The sequence below is a fragment of the Aotus nancymaae genome, unplaced genomic scaffold (assembly GCF_030222135.1).
Source record: "Aotus nancymaae isolate 86718 unplaced genomic scaffold, 86718_ANA_hifiasm-v0.15.2.pri h1tg000040l, whole genome shotgun sequence".
Taxonomy (NCBI): Eukaryota; Metazoa; Chordata; class Mammalia; order Primates; family Aotidae; genus Aotus; species Aotus nancymaae.
The window spans coordinates 122,946,458-122,971,198 of NW_026988454.1; the positions used below are offsets into that span (position 1 = coordinate 122,946,458).

General features: G+C 51.5%; 1 protein-coding gene across 2 annotated transcripts in view; it reads right to left on the minus strand.

Annotated features, from left to right (window-relative positions):
- The window catches only part of GLP1R (glucagon like peptide 1 receptor), a 41,690-nt gene that overhangs the window by 10,221 nt on the left and 6,728 nt on the right, over positions 1 to 24,741 (minus strand). Inside the window, exons 1-11 of one of the 2 annotated variants that reach the window (XR_001109274.3) lie at positions 22,384 to 22,928; positions 21,299 to 21,406; positions 13,488 to 13,606; positions 13,021 to 13,127; positions 8,518 to 8,671; positions 7,783 to 7,942; positions 3,095 to 3,155; positions 2,465 to 2,534; positions 2,293 to 2,381; positions 1,796 to 1,934; positions 778 to 819 (exon numbers count right to left, since the gene is read on the minus strand). Coding sequence is in view for 1 of the 2 variants with exons in the window: in XM_012464349.3 (XP_012319772.2) it covers positions 778 to 819; positions 1,796 to 1,934; positions 2,293 to 2,381; positions 2,465 to 2,534; positions 3,095 to 3,155; positions 7,783 to 7,942; positions 8,518 to 8,671; positions 13,021 to 13,127; positions 13,488 to 13,606; positions 21,299 to 21,406; positions 22,384 to 22,480 (1,146 nt within the window). In the remaining variant the exon portion in view is untranslated. Of the gene's footprint in view, positions 1 to 777; positions 820 to 1,795; positions 1,935 to 2,292; positions 2,382 to 2,464; positions 2,535 to 3,094; positions 3,156 to 7,782; positions 7,943 to 8,517; positions 8,672 to 13,020; positions 13,128 to 13,487; positions 13,607 to 21,298; positions 21,407 to 22,383; positions 22,929 to 24,741 lie in introns of those variants that run through there. The other variant, XM_012464349.3, reaches the window with a different exon arrangement.

A 24,741-nucleotide genomic window follows, 5' to 3' on the forward strand; every position in this document is an offset into this window, starting at 1 on the left:
CCAGGAGCTGACCATCTCAGAGATGGAAGGGAGGCCTGAAGTCCTACAGGCATCTGCTGGAGAGGGTGTTGGGCCAGCAAGAACCCCCTTCTCCCACCCTAGCACCAGAAAGCCACCCCCTTCCCCATAGTGAGCCAGGGCTCTTGCCTGTGTGTATGAAGAATGGGGTTCTTCCTTCTTTAAGGCAGAATTAATTTGAGTCCTGGCTCTGCCATGCCACTATTTCCACACTTCGTCTTAGCCAAAAGGCTGAGAAGCGATGTGTGCCACTATTTCCAGCCCAGGGCAGGTTTCTGATGCTCTCTGATCTTCAGTGTTCTCATGTATAAAAATGGGAAGATGAAATAAGAATTTTAGCAGGGTTTTTTTGAGGGATGTTGGGGTCATAATTAAATGAAATCATGATTATTAAAGCCCCAAGCATGTGGCTTGGGTATGCGTGTGTTGAATCACTTTGTAAGTGACAATCACCACCACCAAGCAAAGGGGGTCATTCAGGACCCCCTTAACATGAGGCTGGGTCTTCCCCAAGCTCACATACCATAGGGTATGTCTGTACATGTATGTGTGTGTGTATGTGTATGTGTGTTCATGTGTGAGAGACCCATGCACAGAAAACCAAATCTGTGGACAAGATGCCTCCTCAACCCCAGGGCCTCAGTGGGGTGAGTAGGAGGTTTCAGCTGACAAGATTGATGGGAGTCCCCATTGTACAACTTCAGACTGGCTGATGGTACCCACCCACCAGGGCTCCCATTGTCTCTCCTCAGAGCTTACCTCATTGTTGACAAAGCAGTATAAGACAGCCACCATCAGCCCCTGGAAATGAGAATCACATCAGGAGGGAGGAAGCAGGAGAGAGGTCCCCTGCAGACTGGCCCTGGTCAGAAGCACCTTGGGACTCCACCCTCAATATCCCCCTCCTCAAATCCAGCGGCCCAGGGAGATCCAGGAATAGGGCATGGGCTTCCCTCCCATTTCCTTTCTGGAGGAACAGCAGAGTTGCCCCCTCTGACTAAGCCTGGCTACTGGCCCCAGCTAGCCTGTCCCCATGGATCTCCCAGGCATGTGCCATGGGGTCCAGGAGACCCTGCTCAGAAGCTGCCCAGAAGCTGCAAGATCCTACAACCAATGTCCCCCTGAGGAGGACTGACCTAGTGAAGTACAATGACTGATTGTGGAGAATATTCCCCACACCAGCCCCATCTGTTCACAGAGGACACCCAGGGCTCCAGAATTTTGTTCTGTGTGTCTGCACAAATCTGTAACACACACAAGCCCACATATAAACAGGCATCTCATAACACTCTTGAGGGGCAGGGACTAGTTTTTTGTATTTTTACACTCACTTAGCATCATTTAATGCTCATGGAGAGGATCAGTTCTTCTCTTTGAAACTGTGATGCTATAACTCTGGTTTTAATGCCTCTGAGGCTCCTCTGTAAAACGAGGGCAACCCTGCACATCTCCTGGGTTCTGTGAGGAGTGAATGCACAATGCATGTAAAGCACCTAGCAGGGTGCTCGCCACCCAGTAGATGGCAGCTGCAATGCCAGGCTGGGTATCCAGAGCTACATCCAGGAAGCCTTCTTGTCCCATGTGCTTACAGAGAAGACTGGCCCAGGTATTGGGACATCTGGGGACACTAGTGTGACTTTGGGCAGGGACCACTCCCACAGGTCTCAGCCTACCCCAGGTCTCAGCCTACTCTTTTTCATCTGCATGATGCAGGCCAGTGTCTGTCCCACCCCCATTCCAGGACTTAACAAGCAAGTGCCCCCAGTCATGAAGTTACCTGGAAGGAGGTGAAGGAGAGCTCCGTGAACAGCTTGATGAAGCGCAGGGTCCCCCGGGCATGCTCGTCCATCACAAAGGCAAAGATGACCTCATGAGTCCCCAGCAGGGGGATGAGTGTCAGCGTGGACTTGGCAAGTCTGAGGGGCAGGGTGGAGACCTCTGGAGTCATTCTCTGCCTCTCCCAAGGACTTTCTCCCCTTTCTCTACCCTCCCCGCTTCCTACCAAGTCCTGACATCTGGGTCATGGATGTTCTCCCACCCCAAATACCCTGGGACAGGCTGCCTGGAGGGAAAGAATAAATGTCAAGACCCCAAGAAGCCCAGGGGCTGCCCAGAGACAGGGCAAAAGCAAGGGTTTGGGGTCCCAGGCCAGGTCTGCGTGGGAGAAGAGGGTAGTGTAGGGCTCTAAGCTAAGCATCCCAGTATCTCTGTCTCTGCTGGAAGGAAAGGGACACTTGCTGAGGGTCCTCAGTAAAGCCAACCCAGTTACATCACCTGCATTTGATGTCTGTCTTGCACATGAGATTGGCCTTCAGTTTGGATACCACGATGCAGATGACCCGAACAAAGATGAGGAAGTTCACCTGCAGGGTGGCCAGGGATTGGCAGGGGGCACAAGCCCAGGCCTACCATAGCTGCCACTCCCATCCCTGACACCATCACTCACCCCAATGGCAAAGAGAATGGGCAGCCGGATAATGAGCCAGTAGTTCATGTTGGAGTTCCTGGTCCAGCAGCTAGGGAGGGAGAGGGATGTACACATGCCTTCAGCAGGACTCACAGGACCCCCAGCTCAGGTGTAGGCACAGGGGCTGCCGACGCTCATGGCCACGTGCAATACCACACACACAGATCCCAGGAGCCACTCACTAACCAGTCCCACTGACCCACACAGAGCCCTGCCAGTGCATAGCCACACAACACACACACACAGTCCAAATACACCAACATACACCGAGATGCCCACAGCCTCTAAACAAGCTCTCATGGACCTACCAACACAGTCATGTGTGTACCCAGCATCATATACAAAATGACACAAACATGTCACTTGCAGATATTACAGAAAAACCTGCAGGAGGGCACCATATCCCCATAGACCCAGTACCATTAGTCACCAAACAATCCTGGGGCAGGGGCAGAGGCAGGAAGGGGAGATTAGAGAACTAAATTCACATTCTCAACTGGTCCCCACCTTTATCCTCCTGACAGATGGGTGCCCCAGGTACCAAGGAATCCCATGGACCTTGAGGATGGGGACGTGGGCACACCTGCCCCCTTAGAGCAGGACACTCACCCCTCGTCCTCATACAGGTACTTGACAATGCCCCAGGGGACAACGAACAGCAGGGGGACACCTAGGAGAGAGGAAAAGACAGAAGGGGAGAGGGGCTGGCAGGCCAGAGCCACAGTCCACACGCCGATGCCTCTCCCTGCCCCAGGCCTCTCACACTTCCAGCCCCTCTCCTTGCATGGCCTCAAACTAGGTTTTCTAGTTTTTCTCTGGGCACCTGGGAGAACAGAGGCAGCAGGAGCCCCATGCGGACTCCCAGACTCTTCCTTACAGAGAGGTCCTCACCAGTCCCTCACCTCCTATGTGCCAGGCACACTGTCGGGACTTGCCCTGAGGTTCCCGGCTGAGACACCAGGCCACAGACGCCCAAGCAGTAGTGGGACCAGGCCATGCAGTGGAGACGGCATGGTGGATGAGGCAAGGAGCAGGCGAACCCTCGGATGCTCTTTTTCTCTCTTGCTTCAGCCCACATTGCCCATCTCAGACAACTCCTTCAGGCACTGGATGTCCTTTCAGTTGTCTAGTCCCTACCCCTGTGCACCTGTGTGTCTGCACATGTGTGTAAATACACACACATGAGCCCACATCTGTGCAGGTATTTCATACCACTCTTGAGGGGTGTTATGGCCTCGACGGAATCCTGGAATGGAGACAGGAGACCAGTCCTTGATGCCAACAGACCAGCTAACTGTCCGCGGTGGCCTACAATAACAAGAGCTACAAAATGCTACTTTCCACTCAGCTGAGACTTGACTTGTATGGTGGACAGCCTCTAAGATGGCCGTGGGGATCTCACCTCCCGTGCTCATACCTTTGAGTAGTCCACATTGTGTCAGTATTGTTTCCTGTGACCCACAACATCTGGCAGAAGTGATGGCATGCCACTTCTGATTGTTATAAAAGACATTCTGGCTTGTTTTGTACATACTCTCTTTCTCTGATCACTTGCTCTGGGGGAAACCAGTTGCCATGTCCTGAGGGCACTCAGAAGGCCTAGATAGAGGCCTCTGCAGCAAGAAATGGAGGCCTCCAGCCTCTAGCCAGCAAGGAACTGGGGCTTCCTGCCAACAGCCTTGTGAGTGAGCTTGGAAGTAGATTCTCCATCCCCAGTTAAGCCTTGAGATGACAGCACCCCTGGTGACAGCTGGCTGCTACTCTGTGAGTGCCCTGATCCTGGAAGGAGGTCTCAGGGAGAAGGGACAGCAGGGGACAGGGATGCCTGAGAAGGAAACTTCTGTATGTGGAGGTGGTTCAGGAAATTGGCATGGTCTTACCTAGAGGGTTTTCTCTGTGAGATCCTGAGCCACAAGGTACCCAGCTAAGTTGGACAGAGATTTCAGATCACAGGAACTGTGAGATAACAATGGCTCATTGTTTTAAGTAGCTGAGTTTCAGGGTCAATCGTTAGGCAGCAATAGAGAATTAATACAACTGGTTCCCAGTTCGTTGAGTGTAGAGGCTGGGCCTCACTCACCTGCAGAGCCTCAATGCCCAGGTCACCCTGAGAGCTCGATCTGTTTGGTTAATTTAAAATTGGAGCATCCTTCCTCACATGACATGAGGAGATGGATCAGGGGTTCAGAAGGGGACAGGTGGGGCTCGAGTCCAGGGCTGCAGTCCATGGCCACTCCCACCGCCCTCAATGGCTTTCTGCACTGGCTCTCTCCATGCCTGTCTCCACTGACGCCTCCCTCAGTGTCGGAGATGTGTCTGAGATAGGTAAGCGTGTGCATATTAAGGTATGTAGACGTGTGTGTGAGGGTGTGGTGGCTGGAATATGCATGTGCACATGTGGCTTTGGGAAATCTCTGCCAGGAGCACATTTCCAGGACAGAACGACTTCACAGCCTTTCCTGTCACCATCATCTATATCTTTAGCACATCAGTGTCCACTCAACAGCAGCTACTAAGCAGGTTGTGTGCCCGATCTACTACGCTTGATGATGCAGGGAAGGATAGAGAAAGCAAAGGAGCCCCCAGCTGACCAGCATTCTTCATCAGCTCTCTCTCTCTCTCTCTCTCTCTCTCTCTCTCTCTTTCTCAGCCCATTTATTTTTACACAAATCAGACCTCTCAGAATCCACGGTGCTTTAATAACAGGCCTTTATGGAACTGGACAAGGAGTGGGATGATCTCCAAAGGCCCTAGCACATGGCACAGGCCCTACCACATAGAAGTTGCCCAGTGAGAATGGAATGAATGAATGGGTGAGTCAGTAAATCAATGAGGGGAGGAAACTTCTCTAAACAAGAGCATGCCTATTGCCTGAACCACATATACATACAGAAGCTTCCTTCTCAGGCATCCCCACCTCCTGCTGCCCCTTCTCTCTGAGACCTCCTGGAAGGAGGAAGGATCAGGGCACTCACCCATGTTATCAGCCAGACCTGGCAAGCTTCACTCATCGTCAGCATTTCCTTAACAAGGCCTTTTCAAAAAACATAGGCACAAAGCCCTGCCAAGTGCAAGCATTACACTCTCCCTGCTGGCTTCATCTTTCTCCCACTTAGAAAACAAGCAAGACAGGTTGGAGAAAAAAGCTCAAAGTAAGACACACAGAACTGGCTCCAGGAAGTAATGAATTCCTCATCCATCACTCGCCTCCCTCCTGCACAGCCTCCTTGTGGGTTTCTACAGGCCCCTGACTGCCTGGGGACTGCAGGAGAAGCTGCCATGCCCTTTGGGGGACTTCTCCAACTGTGCCAGAGTCCCAGTTTTAATTCTCCTACTTGCACACAAAGCTAAAAGTTGTTTCCCAAGTATCCCAGCTTGGGCAAGGCCTCCTGGCATCATGTCTGTGAACCTCTGTCTCTCCCCATCCCGATTCCTCAGGAAAAGGTGTTCTGATTGGAGCAGGGTGTCCTCCAGGTCTTGCCCTTGTGCTCTCACAGACCCCGAACCCTGAGCAAGGGTGTGAGGCGGTAGGAAAAGGCCTGGTACTCCCTCCCCCACCTCCCACTCCGAGACCTCCAGGGCTGTGTGTCCCCACCAAACTCCAGCCAGCTAGCCCCGCTCCTCCGCACACATCACACACGTCCCTTGATTGTTACTGCCCTCAGGTCACCATGGTGACAGGCACTAACAGTGCTGATGCTATTTCCCAGAATGGACAGACACTGTGCCCCACCCTGAAGACAGCCCTCCCTGAGCTCCCTCGATGGCCTCCCTCCTCCCCCACCCCTAGTGAGCTGCAGGGCTCTCCATCGGCTCCAGCAGGAGGAAGAAGCCTTGAGGAGAAAAGGCCAAGGAAGGGACTGGGTCCCAGGGGAGAAGGAGGAAGGTGAGGAGCAGGGATCTGTGAGCAGGAGCCAGGCCTACCTGCCCACCTGTGCAGAGGCCTGAGCCTACTCAGGGGTGCTACAAGGGACTGAAGCGTTGCAGCCGAGGCCAGAGAACTGGGCATGACAGCCACAGGCCCAGAGCCTGGGAGTCAGGAGGCCTCGGTTACAGGGCCTGCCTTGTCTCTAAGGCCCTGCCCACTCTGGGCCTTGGTGCCCTCAAGACACTGGTCACATTAAAATCTCTCAGGCTACTCTTCTCCCGGGGGGGTGGGGGTATACAGAGCACAGTGGCTGAGGAACACCAGTAAAAATAAATGAAGTGCAAGGATAGGGGATGGAGAGGTTTAGAGGGCAGAGGGCACAGAACCACCAGGGCCGGTGGCCTGAGGCAGCTTCCTGAAGAGGCAGCTGACAGCCTGATGTGCGAAGGATGCTCTCTGAACATTCCTGCATGGAGAACAGCCTTGCAAAGGCTCAGGGGAAGGGCCGGTGTCAGGGAAGAGGGGCGACTGGGGAAGAAGTCTGGATGTGACTGAGCTGGGAAGTCCCTGGAGTTGGGTGGCAGTAGCAGCCATGGTTAGAGCAGCGTGAGGTGGGCGCATGAAGGAAGGAAGAGTGAATGAAGGAGTGGCAAGCAGGGTGGGGGATTATGTGGAACAGGAAAATCCGCAGATTAAATGGCAGATTAGGGAGGGCCAGAGGGCAGGGCCTATTTTCGGGGCTCCGTGGGCCCCTTCAGAAAGGCCTGTTGCATGTTTTCTCAGGGGCAAAGGGGATCCCAGCCCCCTACCCAACCCCAGCCCTACCGCTCATTAGAATCCCACGTGGTGAGAGGCAGAGGCACAACCAGAAATGTTCCAGCAAAAAAAAAGACACAGTGGTTCTTGGCAAACTTTTTTGGCTAGAACATTTCCAGCTGGGCCCCAGGCACATCCGCAGTCCACCCTTTCCTTGGCTGGCCTCTGAGTCCTCCTCTTTATTATCATGTGACAGAGCACCCTCAGCATCCTTCCCCTCCCAGCAACCCCCCTGCCCTCTTGATCCCCTCTGCACCTTGAGGCCCAGGACTCACCATTTCCCTTAGGCTCTTAAGACCACATGACCCCATGTGGTCTTAAGAAGACAGTGCCATGACCTCCAGTGGTGGGTGTGATAGTGGTAGAAGGTGGTATTTGGCCACATGGGGGTGGAGGCTTCCATTAAGGGAGGTGAGTTATGCAAAGGAGGGGAGGACCATAACCCCTACAGAGTCTTAACAGCACAAGGGCAGAAGGCCCTGCCCCAGGAAGAGGGTTACCCAGTATGCTCTGCCCCTTGCCCAGCAGTGCGTTCCAAGTACCATGCTGGAAGAGGGGCCAAAGTCTCCCACCCCCACGCCACAGGTCCAGGGTGGGTGATGGTGGGCCTTACCCCAGCCTATGCTCACATAGAGCCTGAAGATTCGTTGCTCGGAGAAGACTGAGAATGCCAGCAGTGTGTACAGGTACACGCCCTCCACCAAGAGCCAGTAGTAATTGGCCGCCACACAGTACTGCATGAGCAGAAACACCAGGCGGCAGCCCAGAGAGTCCTGGGGACAGAGGAAGGGTGCCATGGGGACAACAGCTCTGCCCTCTGTCTCTCTTGATACCACTCCCCATCCTGTTCCAGCCACCATCCTGCCATGGTGAATGCAGCAGTAAAGAGCTCACATCTCTGGCTAGAGCTAGTGCTAAGGACTTTATGTGCTTTAGCTCATTGAATCCTCACTATCATGATTGGAAGAAAGTAATATTATCCCCCTGCAGGTGAGAAAATTCAGCCTCAGAGAAGTGAGTGACTTGCCTAAAAGTATACAGATAGTAAGTGACAGAGCTGGGATTCAAACCCAAGTGTGTCTCCAAAGACTACTCTTTTGTGTCAGACTGAGGATTCCCTAGGGCAGTGTTTCCTCCCTTAGACTGGGGGCTCCCCAAGGTAGACTGCCTCTCTCATCAGACTGGAGGGTCCCAAGGTAAACTGCCTCTCCCATCAGACTGGGGGCTCCCAAAGGGCCAGGACTGGGCAGCTCTTGCCTTCCCCTGTGCCAGGCCTAGCTAGGGTGGCAGAGGCAGGCCTCCTCTGACCACCCACCCCTCCCGAGGCAGTCCTGGATGCACCACACACCTGGTAGGAGAGGAGCTCATCCCACTGGTGCTGCCGGGCAGCCGTGCTATACATCCACTTGAGAGTTGCGTCCTTGATGAACACGGACAGTGCTCGCAGGATGAAGGATGCAAACAGGTTCAGGTGGATGTAGTTCCGGGTGCAGTGCAGGTGTCTGAGGGAGAAAGCAGGGCCCTTTCCTGTCAAGGCAGCCAACAGTTTGCTCTACAACCCCAGGCTCTCAAGCTAACACATACATCAGGCATTTCTGGCCCTGAGACTGTGCCTGTGTCTTCTGTGAATGCCCTTCTTCCCCATCATCGTGAAAATCCTTCCATCCAACTCAAAGCCTGCCTCTCCATGAAGGCTTCTGCTGTGCAGTCACTGCCCCCTCCTCCCATCCACATTCTATCCTTCTCTCTGCAGCATCTTCTTTTATACAACGTCATGCATAACTGAAGAGATTTATGCCTGAGGATCAGTTTCCCCAATGGAGACTTTGCTTCTTCATAACAGGGCCCACATCTTAAATGACTCACAGAGTCATTGGACTACGCACTTGGAGGGAATTCAGAAACTACTGGATAGAGTTTTAATATCCTTTCACGTGAAACTGTGTCACAAATCGAAAGTACAAGGGGATTTCTTAACCTAATAAAGGCTATCTACCTTACCGGGAGCAAACATCAATCTTAACTGTGAAACTCTGGGAGCATTTCCTGTGAAAGCAGGAACAAAATAAGGATATCTGTTATCATTGCTTCTAGTCAACATTGTAACTACAGACCCTGCACACTAAAATAAGGCAAGGGAAAAATGTACAAGAATTGGAAATAAACAAAATGGTTATTATTTGTAGATGATAGATTATCTTCATAGAAAATCCAAGAGAATCTACAGACAAATTGTTAGAACTAATAAGACAGTTCAGCAAGGTTGCTAATAAGTGTGTTTATATATACCAGCAATGAAAAATTTAATAGTAAATGTTTAAAAATAATTCATTTGCAATATTTTAAATAAACTACCTAGAAATGAGTCTAACAGAAGATGGATAAGAGCTCAATGGAGAATTTTATAAAACTTGCTTAAAATTATTAGAGAAGACTTAAATTAGTGGGAGATAGATACACCACATTCACAGATAGAAAGACCCACTATCTTAAAGGAGTCTAGTCTCTCCATATTAATAAAAATTCTAAGTTATTTTTAAAGTAGAACTTTAAAAACTTATAAAGAAGGGCTGGCCGTGGTGGCTCACACCTGTAATCCCAGCACTTTGGGAGGCCAAGGTGGGTGGATCAGGAGGTCAGGAGTTCGAGACCAGCCTGGCCAAAATGGTGAAACCCCATCTCTACTTAAAATAAAAAAATTAGCTGGGCATGGTGGCAGGCACCTGTAATCCCAGCTACTTGGGATGCTGAGGCAGGAGAATTGCTTGAACCCGGGAGGCAGAGGTTGTGGTGAGCCGAGATGGTGCCATTGCACTCCAGCCTGGGTGACAAGAGCGAAACTCTGTCTCAAAAAAAAAAAAAAAATATGTCTACGATTTGAATGTTGTGTTTGTCCAAAATTCATGTTAAAACTTAATCTCCAATGCAATAATAGTATTAAGAGGTGAAGGCTTCAGAAGATGATTAGATCATGAGGGCTCCAATCTCAAGAATGGGATTAGTGCTCTTATAAAAGAGGCCTTCGTGAGTTTGTGAGCCTTTTTGGCCTTTTGCATTCTGTGATGCGAGGGCATAGTGTTCACCTCTTCCCCACCATGTGAGGACACAGTGAGAAGACACCATCTCAGAAGCAGAGAGCAAGCCCTTACTAGACATCACACCTGCTGGTGCCTTGATCTTGGACTTCCCACCCTCTAAATTGCAAGAAATAAATTTCTATTACTCAAAAATTACCCAGTCTAAGGTATTTTGTTATAATAGCAGGCACAGACTAAGACAGAAATTGGTACTGAGAGTGGGGTGCTGTGTAATAAATACCTAAAACATAGAAGTAGCTTTGGAACTTGGTGGTGGGCAGAAGCTGGAAGAGTTTGGAGAAGCAGGCTAGAAAAAGCCTACATTGCCACACATGGGCCATACAGGATGATTCTGGTGAGGGCTCAGAAGATGACGAGAGCTACGTAGAAAGTTTCAATCTTTGTAGAGATTATCTAAGAGGCTGTAAACATAATAATGGTAGAAATAGGAACAGTAAAGGCCATTCTGATGAGGTCTGAGACAGAAATGAGGAGCATGGCATTGGAAACCGGAGGAAAGGCCATCTTTGTTATAAAGTGGCAAAGAACTTGGCTGAATTGTGTCTCTGTCCAAGTGCTTTGTGGGAGCAAGGATTCATGAGCAATGAAATTAGGATATTTGGTAGAAGAAATCTCTAAGCAAAGTGTTGAGGGTACTGCATGGCTTCTCTTGACTGCTTATAGCAGAATATGAGAAGAGAGAAATGAAAGATGAATTAATAATCAAAAGAGAAGCAGAACCTAAAGATTTGGAAAATTCTCAGTCTGGCCATATTGTAAAGAATGCAAAAGCATGTTCAGAAGACCATACCAAGGGTGTGGCCAGGTGAACGTTTGATAAGATTAGTATGGATAGAAGAAAGCCAGGTGCTATTCATACAGAAAATGGAAGAATGACCCTGAATGCATTTCAGAGATCTTAGGTCCAGATGTCAGGGACTTGGGAGCAGAACAGTTTGGGGGGAGGGGCCCAGGACAGTGTGAGACACTGGGAGTCACTGCCCAGGGCCACCTCCTGTCTCTGCTCCCTACACTTGGGTGCAGTGCTCCTTGGCCATCCTAGCTGTGGCTTAAGTGGGTCCAAATAGAACTCAGGTCATCCCTGAGTTATTACCACACCTGGCCCTATTGCTCCCTTTTGAAATGAGAATGTCTGTCCTATGAAATGAAAATGCCTGCTCCACCATTTCATTTTGGAAGCACATAACTTCTGTGATGTCGTAAGTTCACAGCTAGAGAGAAATTTCCTTCAGGAGGAATCATCCCTTGAGTCTCACTCATATCTGATTTAAATGACATTTAGATGAGACTTTGGACTTAGACCTTAAAGTTAATGCTGGAATGAATTAAGACTTTGGGGCTGTTGGGATTAAATGAGTGTATTTTGGATGTAAGAAGGACAGGAATTTAGGGAGGCCAGGGGCAGAATGCTATGGTTTGAATGTTGTATCACTCTAAAATTCATACTGAAACTTAATCCGGGAGACAATCGTATGAAAAGGTGAGGCCTTTAGGTAATTAGGTTGATGAAGGCTCTGCCCTCACAAATGGGATTAGTACCTTTTAAAAGAGGCCTGAGGGTGTTTGTGAGTGCTTTTCACCCATTTGCCCTTCTGCCATGTGAGGACACAGTGAGAAGGTGCCATCTTGGAAAGAGAGGATGAGCACTTACTAGACACGGAATCTGCTGGTGCCTTGATCTTGGACTTCACAGCCTTCAGAACTGTGAGGAATACATTTCTATTATTTATAAATCACCCAGTCTAAGGTATTTTGCTATAACAGCAGGAATAGACTAAGATAAATATGTTCAACACACTATTAAAGATACACAGAACCATGCTATATATTTCTATAGCTACTCATGGATGTGGTAAAAGTACAAGGAAATGTGTGGGAATTAACAGAGGCACATTCAGGGCTCTGATGGGAGTAGGGCAGGGAGAGGGACATGATCAGAGGGGGTTACCCAGAGAAGTATAACTATGGGACGTGTTCTTAGGCTGGATGGTGTGTGCATGAGTGATCATAATATCGTCATTGAATTTTCAAATCGCTGAAATAATTCATAATAAAAGAGTAGAATATTCATTGAATGCATGCATTTATTGAGCACCATGTGCCCAGGACTGTGCCAGGTGCCTTGAAGGTGGGAGGGGGAATGCCACCTCTCCTGCTCTTGCTGCCTGGTGTCCTGAAGTCTCATTCCCCCAGAATCCCCCCTCTTTGAACCTAGCCCCCTGGCCCACCTCCACCAAGTACAGAGGAGTGGGAAGAACCTAGTACTCTGTTCCCAGCTCTTAGTCCAGAAGGAACGTCTTATCTAGGTTAGACCTAAGGAGGAACTTTTTCACTGGGGCTGACAAGCTCCAAAGGAAGGACGATCTCTAATCCCCAAGATCTTTTCTAAAATCACTCTACATTCTTGATTATTAAAGTAACACATGTTCACTGGAGAAGATCTCCTGGGATTTTCCATAACCCCATCACCGACAGTTAAGGTTTTGAGGTTGGCGGTGCATGTGTGGTATTTTCATTCTTTTTTGCAGTTCATATGCACACATTTACATAGTGGAGACTAGACTGAGAACACGGTATCATATCCTGTGTTTTCAACCTCGTATTCTATGGTAAGGCCTCTCTAGAGAGCTCTTGAGAGAAAGAAGGTGCTGCGCTGTTGCTCTGATTTTGTGTTGGGCTGCTTCATCCTAACTCCTCCTCCATCCGGGAAAGCTAGGACGAAGCAGCCCCTCCCGGGGTCTGGGCCACCTTACCTGAAGCCGAGGAGGATCGCAGAGGCGATGACCAGAGCAGAGAAGGAGAGTGCGTAGCCCACCGTGTAGATGATGTAGAGGGACAGGAGCTGCTCCTCCGGGGAGCTCTGTGGGACATGGGAACATAAGTGTACATGGGCAGCCCACAGCCCTCTTCCCACAGTCTTCCTTCCCATGGGACAGAGGCAGAGCTGGGGCTCCAAGTCAGGACTCACCAGGGATACCAAGGCCAAGAAAGAGAATAACCATAATCTACAGCGATGGCTCTTGGACATCTTGGGCCCCATCCCAAGGCCAAAGAGGTGAATACACACCACCTTTGTCCAGAAAGCAGTGTGCAAAGCCCCCAGAGGCAGGGGGATGGATGGAATGACCACAGATGCCCCCACCAAAGCCAAGAGTCTTTGCTCCAGTGAAGCTAAGACACTGCTCCCCCCTCCCTGGCTCAGAACCCTTCCTCGACTCACTCTCTCCCCTCGCTTGGACTCCAGGCACTCCGACAAGTCCCTCCAGGGCAGGCTGGAGTTGTCCTTGTGCAGCCAGAGGCCCTCAGCTGTGCAGAACCGGTACACGTGGCCCTGTAGCACTGGGGTGGGGAGACCTGGCCCTGAGCCCCAGCCCAGAATAGGGCAGCCTGCCCAGTGCTAGATGCCTCCCTTCCTCTCCATCCTGACGGCTATTCCTGCTCCCCCAGAACTGACCCCTCTGAGTTAGTGACATCCTTTTCCCTTCTTTACACACAAACACACACACACACACACCCCTGGACCTTCCTCCCCTGACATATACCCTGTTGGTCCAGGAACAAGACGGGGGTCACCAAGGTAGGGGCTCCTCAGCCCTGCCTCTCAGCCAACCTAGGAGACAATTTAATGAATTCATGTCTTTGAGATGAGACAAGTTTAGCTCAGTTCCATGTCCCTGCCTCCAGCCTCAAATCACGCTACTGACAAGGTCTGGCACCGTGCTGGCCCCACAGTCTCTCGCTATTTCTGATTTTCAGGACTCAGCCCCCATCTCCCTCCCACACTCCTTGGGGAAAGCAGACCCTGGGAACAAGGTTGGCACTGAGTTCCCAAGAGAAGGGAAGAGAGGCAGAGCACTGATCTGAGAGAGAGACACACACAGCCCTCCCCATAAGAAGTCCTAATCTGATGGAGGAGACACAGACCTGCCCTCAAGGACCTCCAGGTCTGAGAAGAATACACAGCCTCATGGTACATATGCAGCCTTGGCCTTTGGAGATTCCCCATAGAAAAGGGGAAGACCCAGCTCCTATCTTCACAGAACCTCTAATTATATGCTGGAAATGGAGATAGCCCTTGGGGAGAGGGAAGGGATCCAGACCCTTCCCTCAGGGAGCTCCCTATCTGAGGATGGTGGCACAGCCCCTGGCTTCAGAGAATTAAGACTCAAACAGAAAAAAACAAAAAAGACCTCAGAAAGAAAGGGCATAGATTCAGAGATCAAACACAGGCCCCGCAGAAACGAGGCGGGGCACTGCCTGTGCCCATAGACATGCCAGCAGAGGCTGTCCCCTGCCATGTCCCATGTCCACCTGCTAGGGAGATGCCTGGCCTGTGGCCTCAGGTTTGCTGTGAGGCTGATAGAGGCCACTGCTTACTTGCATCCAGGAGCAAATGCCTCATTTCTGGCCTCCCTGCAGAGGAACTTCAGTCTGACACCAGGGCCAAGGAACTTGAGACAAAAGGGCACAGTGAGTGGGTGGGGAGAACACTGGCCTATAGGGAGCACAGGGGAACCAAGGAGGGAAGCTGCAGCCAGGACAAACTTTAAAGACTTCAGCATTCCAAAAAACTAGAAGATTTTAAAGAGCAGTTTCCCCAGCTGTGGGAGGAAGGAGGGAGTGAAGGCCAGAGAATGGAGAAGGCACCAGAGGCCCTGGGAGCAGTGGCTGGTCAGTGTTCCTGTGGAGAGACAGGAGTCAGAACTGGGTCTCAGCTGGGCACAGTGGCTCACAGCTGTAGTCCCAGAACTTTGGGAGGCCGAGGCGGGCGGATTGCCTAAGCTCAGGAGTTGAAGACCAGCCTGGGCAACATGGCAAAATCCCATCTCTACTAAAAATACAAAAAATTAGCCAATAGTCCCAGCTACTCAGGAGGCTGAGGCACGAAAATCACTTGAACCTGGGAGGCGGAGGTTGTAGTGAGCTAAGATCGAGCATCCCAGCCTGGGCAACAAAGTGAGATTCTGTTCCAACAACAACAAAAGAACTGCCTGCGTCTCCTGAGAAGAGGCTTAATTAATATGTGGGGTGTCTGTGTGTGTGTGTGTGTGCGCACGCACATGTGTGTGCGTGTGTGTGTGTGTGTGTGTGTGTGTGATTCGGAGTGTGGTAGCCCCCAGGGCCTGCCCCTCAGGGGCCCAGGACACGGGCAACCATCTAGTCTGGGGGTTCTATTTTTCACCCCAGTGAAAAATGTGGCAGAGACAACTTTACTGCAGAGTCTGGTGACAGCCCTCTTCCAGCATGTCACCAAGGCCTGCCAATGGACCTTGCCCTTGCCTAACCCTGATCCCAGACACCAGAACAGCCTCCCTGCTCTTTCTTCTCCTCCCTCCCAGCTTCTTTCCCAAACAAACCCTGAACCAGGTCCCTCTTCAGGACACAGAAATTATCTGGTAACCCAATGCGTTGAGTCAGCTTGCAGCATGACTCCTTCTGGAAGAACCTGCAGTTTAAAAGAGACTTCACCTGGAAGAAACACAAAAACCTGAAAATATAATGGTGGAACTTACAGCAGTGAGAACCATGTTCCAATAGCCTTCAAAGGCATTTTTGAACAAAATGAGGCGTATCCCCAATGGCAGAGAAGGAGAGGCACGCGGTCTGATTTTAGCAACGTGAAGGGCCCCCAAATGCCTGTCTTATCTGCTGCATGGAAGCCTGAGATTTTTCATGGGGCCAAGTCTTCTGACATGAGGCAAACCCAGTGTTCTCCTGTAGAGACCCCCAAAGCAGTGATGGGGACCTGGGCTGACTACTCCATGTGGAATGAGATGGTGTCAGAGCCTGCTCGAGCAGCCTGCTTTGATGGGAGGAAATGGGGAGAAAGGAAGAAGGTTGAGGGGCCAGGGAAAAGAAGACACAGCCACGGAACTGCAGGCACACAAACCGTCTAAAGACCCATACACCCAGGATGCAGCCTGCAACCGTGTGAAGCTAGTAAGACCCACTTCCCACAGCTGGCACAGGGCCTGGCATACAGTAGGCACTGCCTTGTTGCAGGTTCCCTCACTACATGCTCCTTACATGCTCTTTCCATGGGCTGTGACTTCACAGAATCAGCTTTTGAATACCTCCTGTACTCCTGACACCTTTGCACATTATAACCACTTTTCAAGGTAGGGGTTAGTCCCATTTTACATATGAAGAAACTGAGCCTCTGAGAAGCCAAGTGACTTGCCTAAGGTCATCAGCTAGAAAGTAGTAGAGTCAGGACTAAATGCCCCAGCTCTTTGCCTCCAGAACCCTAAAGTTAGCAGCCAAACTTGCTGCTAATAGGGAAGAATGTGCCATGTGCCATTCTCCTCTGCCCTTCCTCTGGGCTCAGATTTCTCAACACTCAGTCTCCTCCCAGCAGGTCCCCTTGCCAGCGCAGACCCCCGACAGCTGCACCATTCCTGCACCCTCTGTTCAGAGCCAGCTGGGAGGGTAGGGAGGTGGTGTGTGCACAGATGTGTGCATTACTGGCACAGAGTCAAAGGATCACTGTGTCCCTTGCCCAGCAAGCCTGTGCAAGTGCATCTGCCAATTACCCTTCATTAGCATCAAATATTAAAAGCCAGGCTGGTTCCTGGCTGGGCCCATGGTCCCCAGACGCCCATCTTTGCTGGAGGTGGGGTGGGTCAGGGCATAGCCCTACTTATCAGCCCCGCTTTATCTGGCTTAGGAGGAGCTGGTAAATCACAGCCAGGGATTTGGCTCAAGGCTTGTCAATAACACAGGGAGGCAGCCGGGCAGCCACATGCCAGGAGGCCCAGGGATATTTCATTAAGCCAGACCCTGCTGCTGGAAATAAAACCCCCAATTAAACACTTCCCCTCCCGGAAGCTGCTGCGGTGCCTATAATCAAGCTAACAGCCGCCCTTCCACGTGGATGCTGGCACTCAGGGCCGTGGAGAGCTGCTCATGAATCCATTAGCTCCTGCACCCTGGCAACAAGGTGGCCAGCAAGGACTGCTGGGCCTCCATTTTACAGATGCGGAAGCTGAGACTCAGAAAGTCCGGGCACAGGCCCTCCCCAAGGGAATGGGATGAGGGTCAAAGGCCAGGCTCGAAATGGAGGCATCAGCTCAGGGCCGAGGTGAAGGGTAGTGTGGAGTATCAGGGCTTAGGAGAAGGAGGTCAGGTTCTGAACAACACAAACTCAAGTTCAGATCCTGGTTCTGCCTTCAACCAGCTGGGGGACGTTGGACATGTCCCTTTACCTCCCCAGGCCTCAGTTTCCTCATCTGTAAAATGGGAGCCATAATGACTTCCCAGAAGATAAAGCATGTGAAGTGCCCGCTACATAGTAGGCCTTGGAAGCATCCTCTCCCACACTGATTTCTCGAAGGGGAACTCCTTCACTGAGGCTGGAGATGGAGCCTGTGACACCACTTCAGCCAGAACTCCTCAGGAGCCAAGCTTGGGCCTCAGTCTCCCCTTGGCAACCCCAGGCTATTGTAAAAGCCCCCTGCTCGACATTACTCAGGGAGGCACCCACCAGAGTTTCCAGAATTGTGAGTTATAGGTTATTTTAAAAGGATTTTATGACTCTCATATAATTAGAACTAAGCTAACAAACACGGATCAGGAGGGGGTGTAGCTAATGAGGCTGGAATGATTTGTAACAAGCAGATGAGCTGTTTATGGGTAAATGAGGCTGCTGAAGGGCCCTCAGGTGGCCAATGGGCTCTCTGAAGCCACTTCAGCCTCCTCCTCGCAGTCTTGTTTGCACCAGGTGTTTTCTTTGAACATCTTCGGTCTTTGACTCTTCTGCTCTAGCTCTCTTGGCACGATCCTGAGTCCCAAATTCTCAATTGGAGGGGTCAGAATTCAAGGGCTTGGCTGGCTTCTCTAGGACAGCGTAGTTCTGAGGCCCACGGCCTGGCCTCATGTCCAAGGTGCTGCCTAGATCCCTTCCTCCCTGGAGGAGCTCCTTTTTCCCTTCTGCATCTGCCTGTTCTTTCAGGCCTGGCCCCAGTGCCACCTGTCCCTAGAAGCCTTCCTAATGCCACACTCTTGGCAGAAGGGTGGCTCTAGCCTCCCTCAGCACCACTGCCTGGGCTGCTGAGCCGATCCCTTCAGCCCCATGGAGGGGGGTTACCCCTTCTCCTCCCAGTACACACTCACATACCTCTAAGGTCTCAGTGGCACCCCCAGCTCCTGACATGACCCAGCTCAGGGATCTGGTGATTGTTTTGACTTTTGCTCTTTCTCAGGTCACCCACTCCTCTGCTCCACTCTGAACTCCAGAAGACTGAGCCTCGGGACAGCACCCCTTAGCCTCCCTGGCCTCTGTTGGTTTGGGCCAGAGGGAGGCGCTGGCAGAAGATAGAAGGGCAGAAGGAGAGAGAGGCTGGGTATTCTCCCCTGCTCCCTCCCTGTGTTGATGTGAGGTCTGGCAGTGGCTTTGCCTCTCTGTGGCCACAGCCCTGCTGGGTGGCTTCTCCATTGTAGCCCAGCTATCATGGGGAGCCCCAGCTCCATTCTTGTCCCTTACTTCTCAGGTCTAGGGGTGCTGAAGCTTCCCATTGTTGTAGTCCCTGGTGCTTTATATGCCTTATTGGTCCATTTACCTTGCCCAGCCTCTGAAAAGCATCCCCCCGCCACTTAAATTCTATCCAGATTGCCAGCTGAGCATGTTTTCTGCCAGGACCCTGCCTGAAATAACCCCTTTCCTTCTCCCTGACACCAGTGCACACTGTCACGTTTCTCCACAGGAGACTCCCTTGATCAGCCCAAGAACACTCCAGAACTGTCCCTTTCCTGCTCCCACACATGTGAGTGGGGGTCAGGGAAGCCCCTGCAGCCACCCTCTGCCAAGGAAAGCTCCAGGAAAGGCTAGAGACAGCAATTATGCAGCTTGAGCCTGTGGTGGGTATCTCTGTGCATCCCTAACTCAGGGAGTGGGGAGAGGGAGGCAGAGTTGGTGATTCCGAGTGTCAAAAAAGGGAGTAAATTAGCCTGGTGAGTGGCGGGGGGAAGGGGTGGGGGAAAGGCTGGCAGGGGGCCTGTGCAGTGGCCGTTATCTTCATGGAGAAAGCAATAAAACCATGTTCACTCATAAACGGGCACCACCAGGACCTATTTCCTGCTCAAATAAAATTAAAGGTGATGGATGGAGCTGCAAGCGGCAGGCAGAGCTGGGGGCGGCTTAGGGTTGAGTGATGGGCCCTGTCCTGCACCTGGCTCCCTGGGGTCTAGAGGCCCAGCAGATGCTGGCCGAGCTGCCAGTCTCAAATCTTCAGGAGGCAGAGAAAACATGTGTATTGCAGGAAGCCAGGGAGGCAGGTAGGGAGGTGGGAAAAATTAACAGCTACCATTTTTCAAGGCCCCGAAGTCCCCACACCCATGTCACTTGGCTCTATTGCATCTCCCAGATAAGTCAACCAAGTCACAGAGAGGTCTGGCAAGTTGCTCCTGCTCACACAGCCAGCCAGCAGAACCACCAGATGGCAGGGTTCGTAAGGAGAGGGCAGACAGCACATCCCCCTCCCTAGAGGTGTGCCCAGACAGCAGAGGGCACCCAGACCACTCACCTGTCTCCAGGCCAGAGCCACAGACAAGGGCACATACACACCCCCAAGGAAGCCTTTGGTGTAGCAGTTAGCCACAATGACTCTAAACCAACCTTCTGGGTTGCCTGCTAATGGCTGTGTGAGCTTGCAAAAGCCACCGAGCATCTCTGTGCCTCGGTTTCCTCTTCTGAAAATGGGAGGGTAATCAGAGGACTTGCCTCGGAGGATCGTGAGGATGAAAAGATAGCGTGGAAAGTGCTTCCGACAGGCAGCAGTGGAGAAGGCAGGTCCCTGATGTGCCCAGGCATCTGCCTCCTTCTAGGCCCAGACTCTCCCTGCTCCTTGGGGAGAGGTGAGTGTACTGTGAGGGTGGACAAGGAGACAGCACTTGTAGGAGACCTGCCTGGGCCTCATCTGACTTCAGTCCCACGTGCCGAGGTGAGGCTTACGTTGGGCCCCACCAGGCCACCTCCTCCAGGAAGACTCCTGGCTTCTCCACAGCATAACCTCATGCTCGCACTTGCTTCTGGGCCACTTGCTGCTTGGGCTCAGGCCCCTTCAAGGCATGATGATAAGAGCATGAATTGGATTCAAATCCTGGCTCTGCCATTGACCACGTCATTTGGAACAAGTGACTTAAACCTTTTGTGCTTCAGTTTCCTTATCTGTTCAGCAGGCATAACCACAGGGTAGTTACAAAGTCCTGCTTTTAGGGCAGGACTTGGCACACAGTAGGCACTCAATAAATATTGGCTATGATCATGATGATGATGATGATAGGGAAATATCTTTTCTCCTCTTATGGAGACTGGGAGCTCCTTGCCATGAGGATGCTGGTATCCTGTTATCCCCCATGGTGCCTGGGTGGAACTGGACTCGCAAGAGAGGCTGAGATAGACAGGGGGGCACATTAACTTACCCTCCAGTCAGGGATCCTCCCGCAGCCTCTGCAAATCTCTGTACCTCCAATGACCTTCCCACCTATCCAGTCACACCTATCCCAGTACAGGGTCCCCCCTGCAGGCAGGAGTGAGCTGGGGAGGGCTGAGGCTGGTGGGGTTAGTCACCCCACCAGCACCCTGATCACTGCTCCCAGTGAACCCCTAAAGAGTGAGGAGGTAGCTAGATGTCACTGCCAGGTATGGGCTACCTGCATACACATATCACACATACATGTATACACACAGCAGAGCCACGACACCCTGTGTAGCTCCCCTCCCTGCAAGGGTCTTTTCCCACCAACTCCTTTCCTGACTGCTGGATTGGGGGAGGTTGTGTTTCTCTCTTCAGACCCATACTTTCCCTTCCCCACACACCTGCCAGCACTGGCCTCGTGCCCAGGCCCAAGTGGCACCTCAGGCCATCCTGACACTTACCACTGCTGACTGCTCTTTCCACCCCAGTGCGGGACTGCTCACTAGGAGGGCTAAAGACATTCTGAGCGGGGAGGGCTGTGTCTCGGAGGAAAGGAAGCAGCGCCTCTACCCAGCCTCCTGGATACAGGGAAAGGTGGAGGGGGGCAGGTGCTCACCACTGCTGGCCCAGGGCAGGTACCAGGGACAGCTGACATTCACGAAGGAACCTGGTGGCCCATCTGGCCAGCAGGCGTAGCCATCGAAGCTCCGGTTGCAGAACAGGCCTGGGAGGAGAGAGAAGAGTCTTTGAGTCCCTGCTTGCGGCTGTCCAGGGTACTTTCCCTCCCTTCCCCAAGACCCCTCCCCTCGTCGGAGGCTGCATGCCACTAACCTCTGCTGAGTGCTTACTGTGTGCCAGCCCCTTTCCCCACCCAGCAAGAGCCAAGCAGGGGCACTTGCCGCTTATCAGTGACAGGACCTTGAGCAAGTAACTTAATGTCTGTTTCCTCATCTGTAAAACAGGACTATTTCCAGCCCCACAGGGCTTTGTGGGATCAAGACTGTATGTTACATAGATAAGGGAACGTAGTAAGTGCTCAACAAACAATCCCTATAGGCCTATTCTTAAAATGCACTTCACAGATCAGAGGGAAATATTACCTCACTTCCCACTGATCTCACCTGAGATAACCTTCTCTAGGTCATGTGTCATAATTACAGTCAGGATTTCAACCCAGGCCCACTGGGCTCCGAATCTGTGCTCTTTTTAAACCACCTCATGAACTCCCTAAAACATTTATTCCTATGAATATGTTTGTGGAGCCTTCAGTCCACACACAGGCTGGGAGGTGCTGAGGACAAAAACGCAAAGGTCGGGTCCCTGCTATGAGAGGCTCTAGCTGGGAGGCTCACGGGGTGGGGCGGGGTACACATAGATAAGACAGCTAAGACAGAAATAACACAGCAACCCCAAAGCTGACTACAGCAAACGAGTCAGAGCCAAATGATGGCAGAGGTCCTGGATAAGATTTTCTGGAGGAGGTAGTGCTTGTGCAGACTTTGAAGAATGAGAGGATTTTGGTTGGTAGAAAGGAAAGCATCCAGGTGAGGCATTTGGCTTGGACAATGAGATGAAGGCGGAGGGCAGGGGTGGTGTCCCAGAGAGGCAAATGACTCCCAGCCATGGATGTGGGGTTCCTCAAAGTCCTCCAAGGGTTGGTTGGGTGGGGAGCACTAAAGATGGGAGCCCACCTGGACCCACCTGTGGCAGGAGGTGGAGCCTCACTCAGGTTGCGCTGGCACTGGCGTTGATATTCTTCCCATTTCTGCATCGTCTCCAAGAGGGAAACAGGAGCACCCTGTGGGGAGGGCATACATGGGAGGCCTGTGGGTTCAGTCAGCCCCTCTCCTGACCCCTCACACCCTAATATACTTGGTTTCTCGATCTCTACGAAACCTCAAAGCCCAAATTCTGCCAGGGATCAGCCATTTCTGAAAGAGAAGAAGAATAAGTCACTGCCACCCAGGGGCTCCAGATGGATCCTCTGACATCTTCATTCCTCCCAGGGGACTGGTGCACAGCTTGAGGTGTCACAAGTGCCCAGCAAATGTCTGCTAAATTGGTGCTTGTGGGGAGGTGGGTGGATGCAGGAGGAGAGGAGAGTGTGTGTCTCATTCCTAGTCTCTGATCTCTTAGGAGAGAGACTTTCTGAGGGACCAGGACTCTGAGCTCTCCTCCTTCTGGTGCCTAGTCAGCTTGCCTGAGGGCTTCTTTCTTTCTTTCTTCTTTCTTTCTTTCTTTTTCCTTTCTCTTTCTTTCCTTCCTTCCTTCCTTCTTTCTTTCTTTTTTTTTTTTTGAGACAGAGTCACACTCTGTTGCCCAGGCTGGAGTGCAATGGCATGATCTCGGCTCACTGCAACCTCTGCCTCCCAGGTTCAAGCAATTCTCCTGCCTCAGCCTCCTGAGTAGCTGGGACTACAGGCGCATGCCGCTATGCCTGGCTAATTTTTTTTTTTTTTTTTTTTTTTTTGTATTTTAGTATAAACTGGGTTTCACCATGTTTCCCAGACTGGTCCCGAACTCCTGACCACAGGTAATCCGCCTGCCTTAGCCTCTCAAAGTGCTGGGATTACAGGTGTGAGCCACTGCGCCCGACCGCAGCCTCTTGCACTTTCAACCATTCTAGAAGAAGACACACAGACTGGAGTGGGAGAGAAACTGAATCAAGGGTGCATGGCCCCCCAGGAACCAGAGTGAAGGCTAGAATCTGAAGTCCTTCAGATCAGTGACCATGGTGGAATATCAGAGGGTGTGCGGGGGTGGTGGGAGGCGGCGTTCAGGGCTACTGAGCAGGATGTCCACTGTTAGCATTCCTCTTACAAAATGCACTCACTTACAAACACACTCAACACAACCCCTCCCCCACCATGCTCCCCCTGACACAACAATCCAAATCTAATATTCAACCCAGCTTCTATCCACCAGAAGAAGGAAGAGTCCTGAGGATATGAGGTGAAGGGGTCAGGGAGGTTCCAGAGCACTGAAGTCACGCCTGCAGTGGGAGGGTTCCCCACCTACCTGAGAGTAGGGAGAGATGAACCTCAACTTCCGGTAAGGTCATGGAAATGACTTTTTAGCACACAGACCCAAACAGACCCATCCCACTGAGAATCCACCGTTCCTTCTGAACGTCTTTGTGTACTTCCTTTGGCTATGTCTTGGGATTATGGTTCTTTTTATTTTTTATTCTTCCTGAACAGCCTTAAAAATTATAAATATTCGTCCTTTAGAGGCTGCAGATGCTGAAATGAACCAAAAGCCCCATGTGTACAATTTAGGACCTATACATAATTTAAAACATTTTGCTATTTGAAATCACGAAAATGTCCACACGTGCTGAAATTAAAACAGTTTCTTTTTAGAAGCTTGACCCCTTGCCTTGTAGCGCACTAAGCACATGCTGGATCTGCTCTCAGGGTACTCCCCCCTGGTTCTAGCTGGCTTATCACACACCTCCCTTAGAGACTCGGGTTGCCTTGCTCACCCCCTGCAGCCTCAGAGGTCCCATGGAGGGGCCCAGCTCACTTTCAGCCCCAGCAGCATCCGTGGTGTGTGTGTACTGAGGCTGCAGGGGCTACCCTGAAGGATAGATCTCTTCTGAGGGCAAAGCTCAACTATATTCGTTTGGGAAAAAAAGAATAAGAAACCAAACGTAACAGCTGCAAATTTGTTGTCTGTGATTTTAGCCACAGCTGAGGCGGCGGCACAGTTTTCATCAGGGCAAGTCCAGGTGGATCAACCCTGCCGTCCCACCCCTTCTCCCTTCTCCTTTCTCCCGTCTTCCCTCTTCTCCTGGTAAAGGGCTCTCAAACGCTGCTCCTAAATGCAGCAGCTGCTGGGGGTGGGGGGCAGAGAGATGGAGAAATCCCCCTCAGTTTTTGTTTCTAGAATGAAAGCAGACAACATGCAAGGTCACTGCTGGGAATTTGGGCAGAAGGTATGTCTGGGGCAGGGGGAGAGGCTATGGAAGCCAGTTCTCCCCAGAGGCAGGGGAGGGGTGACGCAGTGCCATGAAGGCCAATCTGGTCTCCCACACCCCAGGGCAGTGCTGTCACCTAC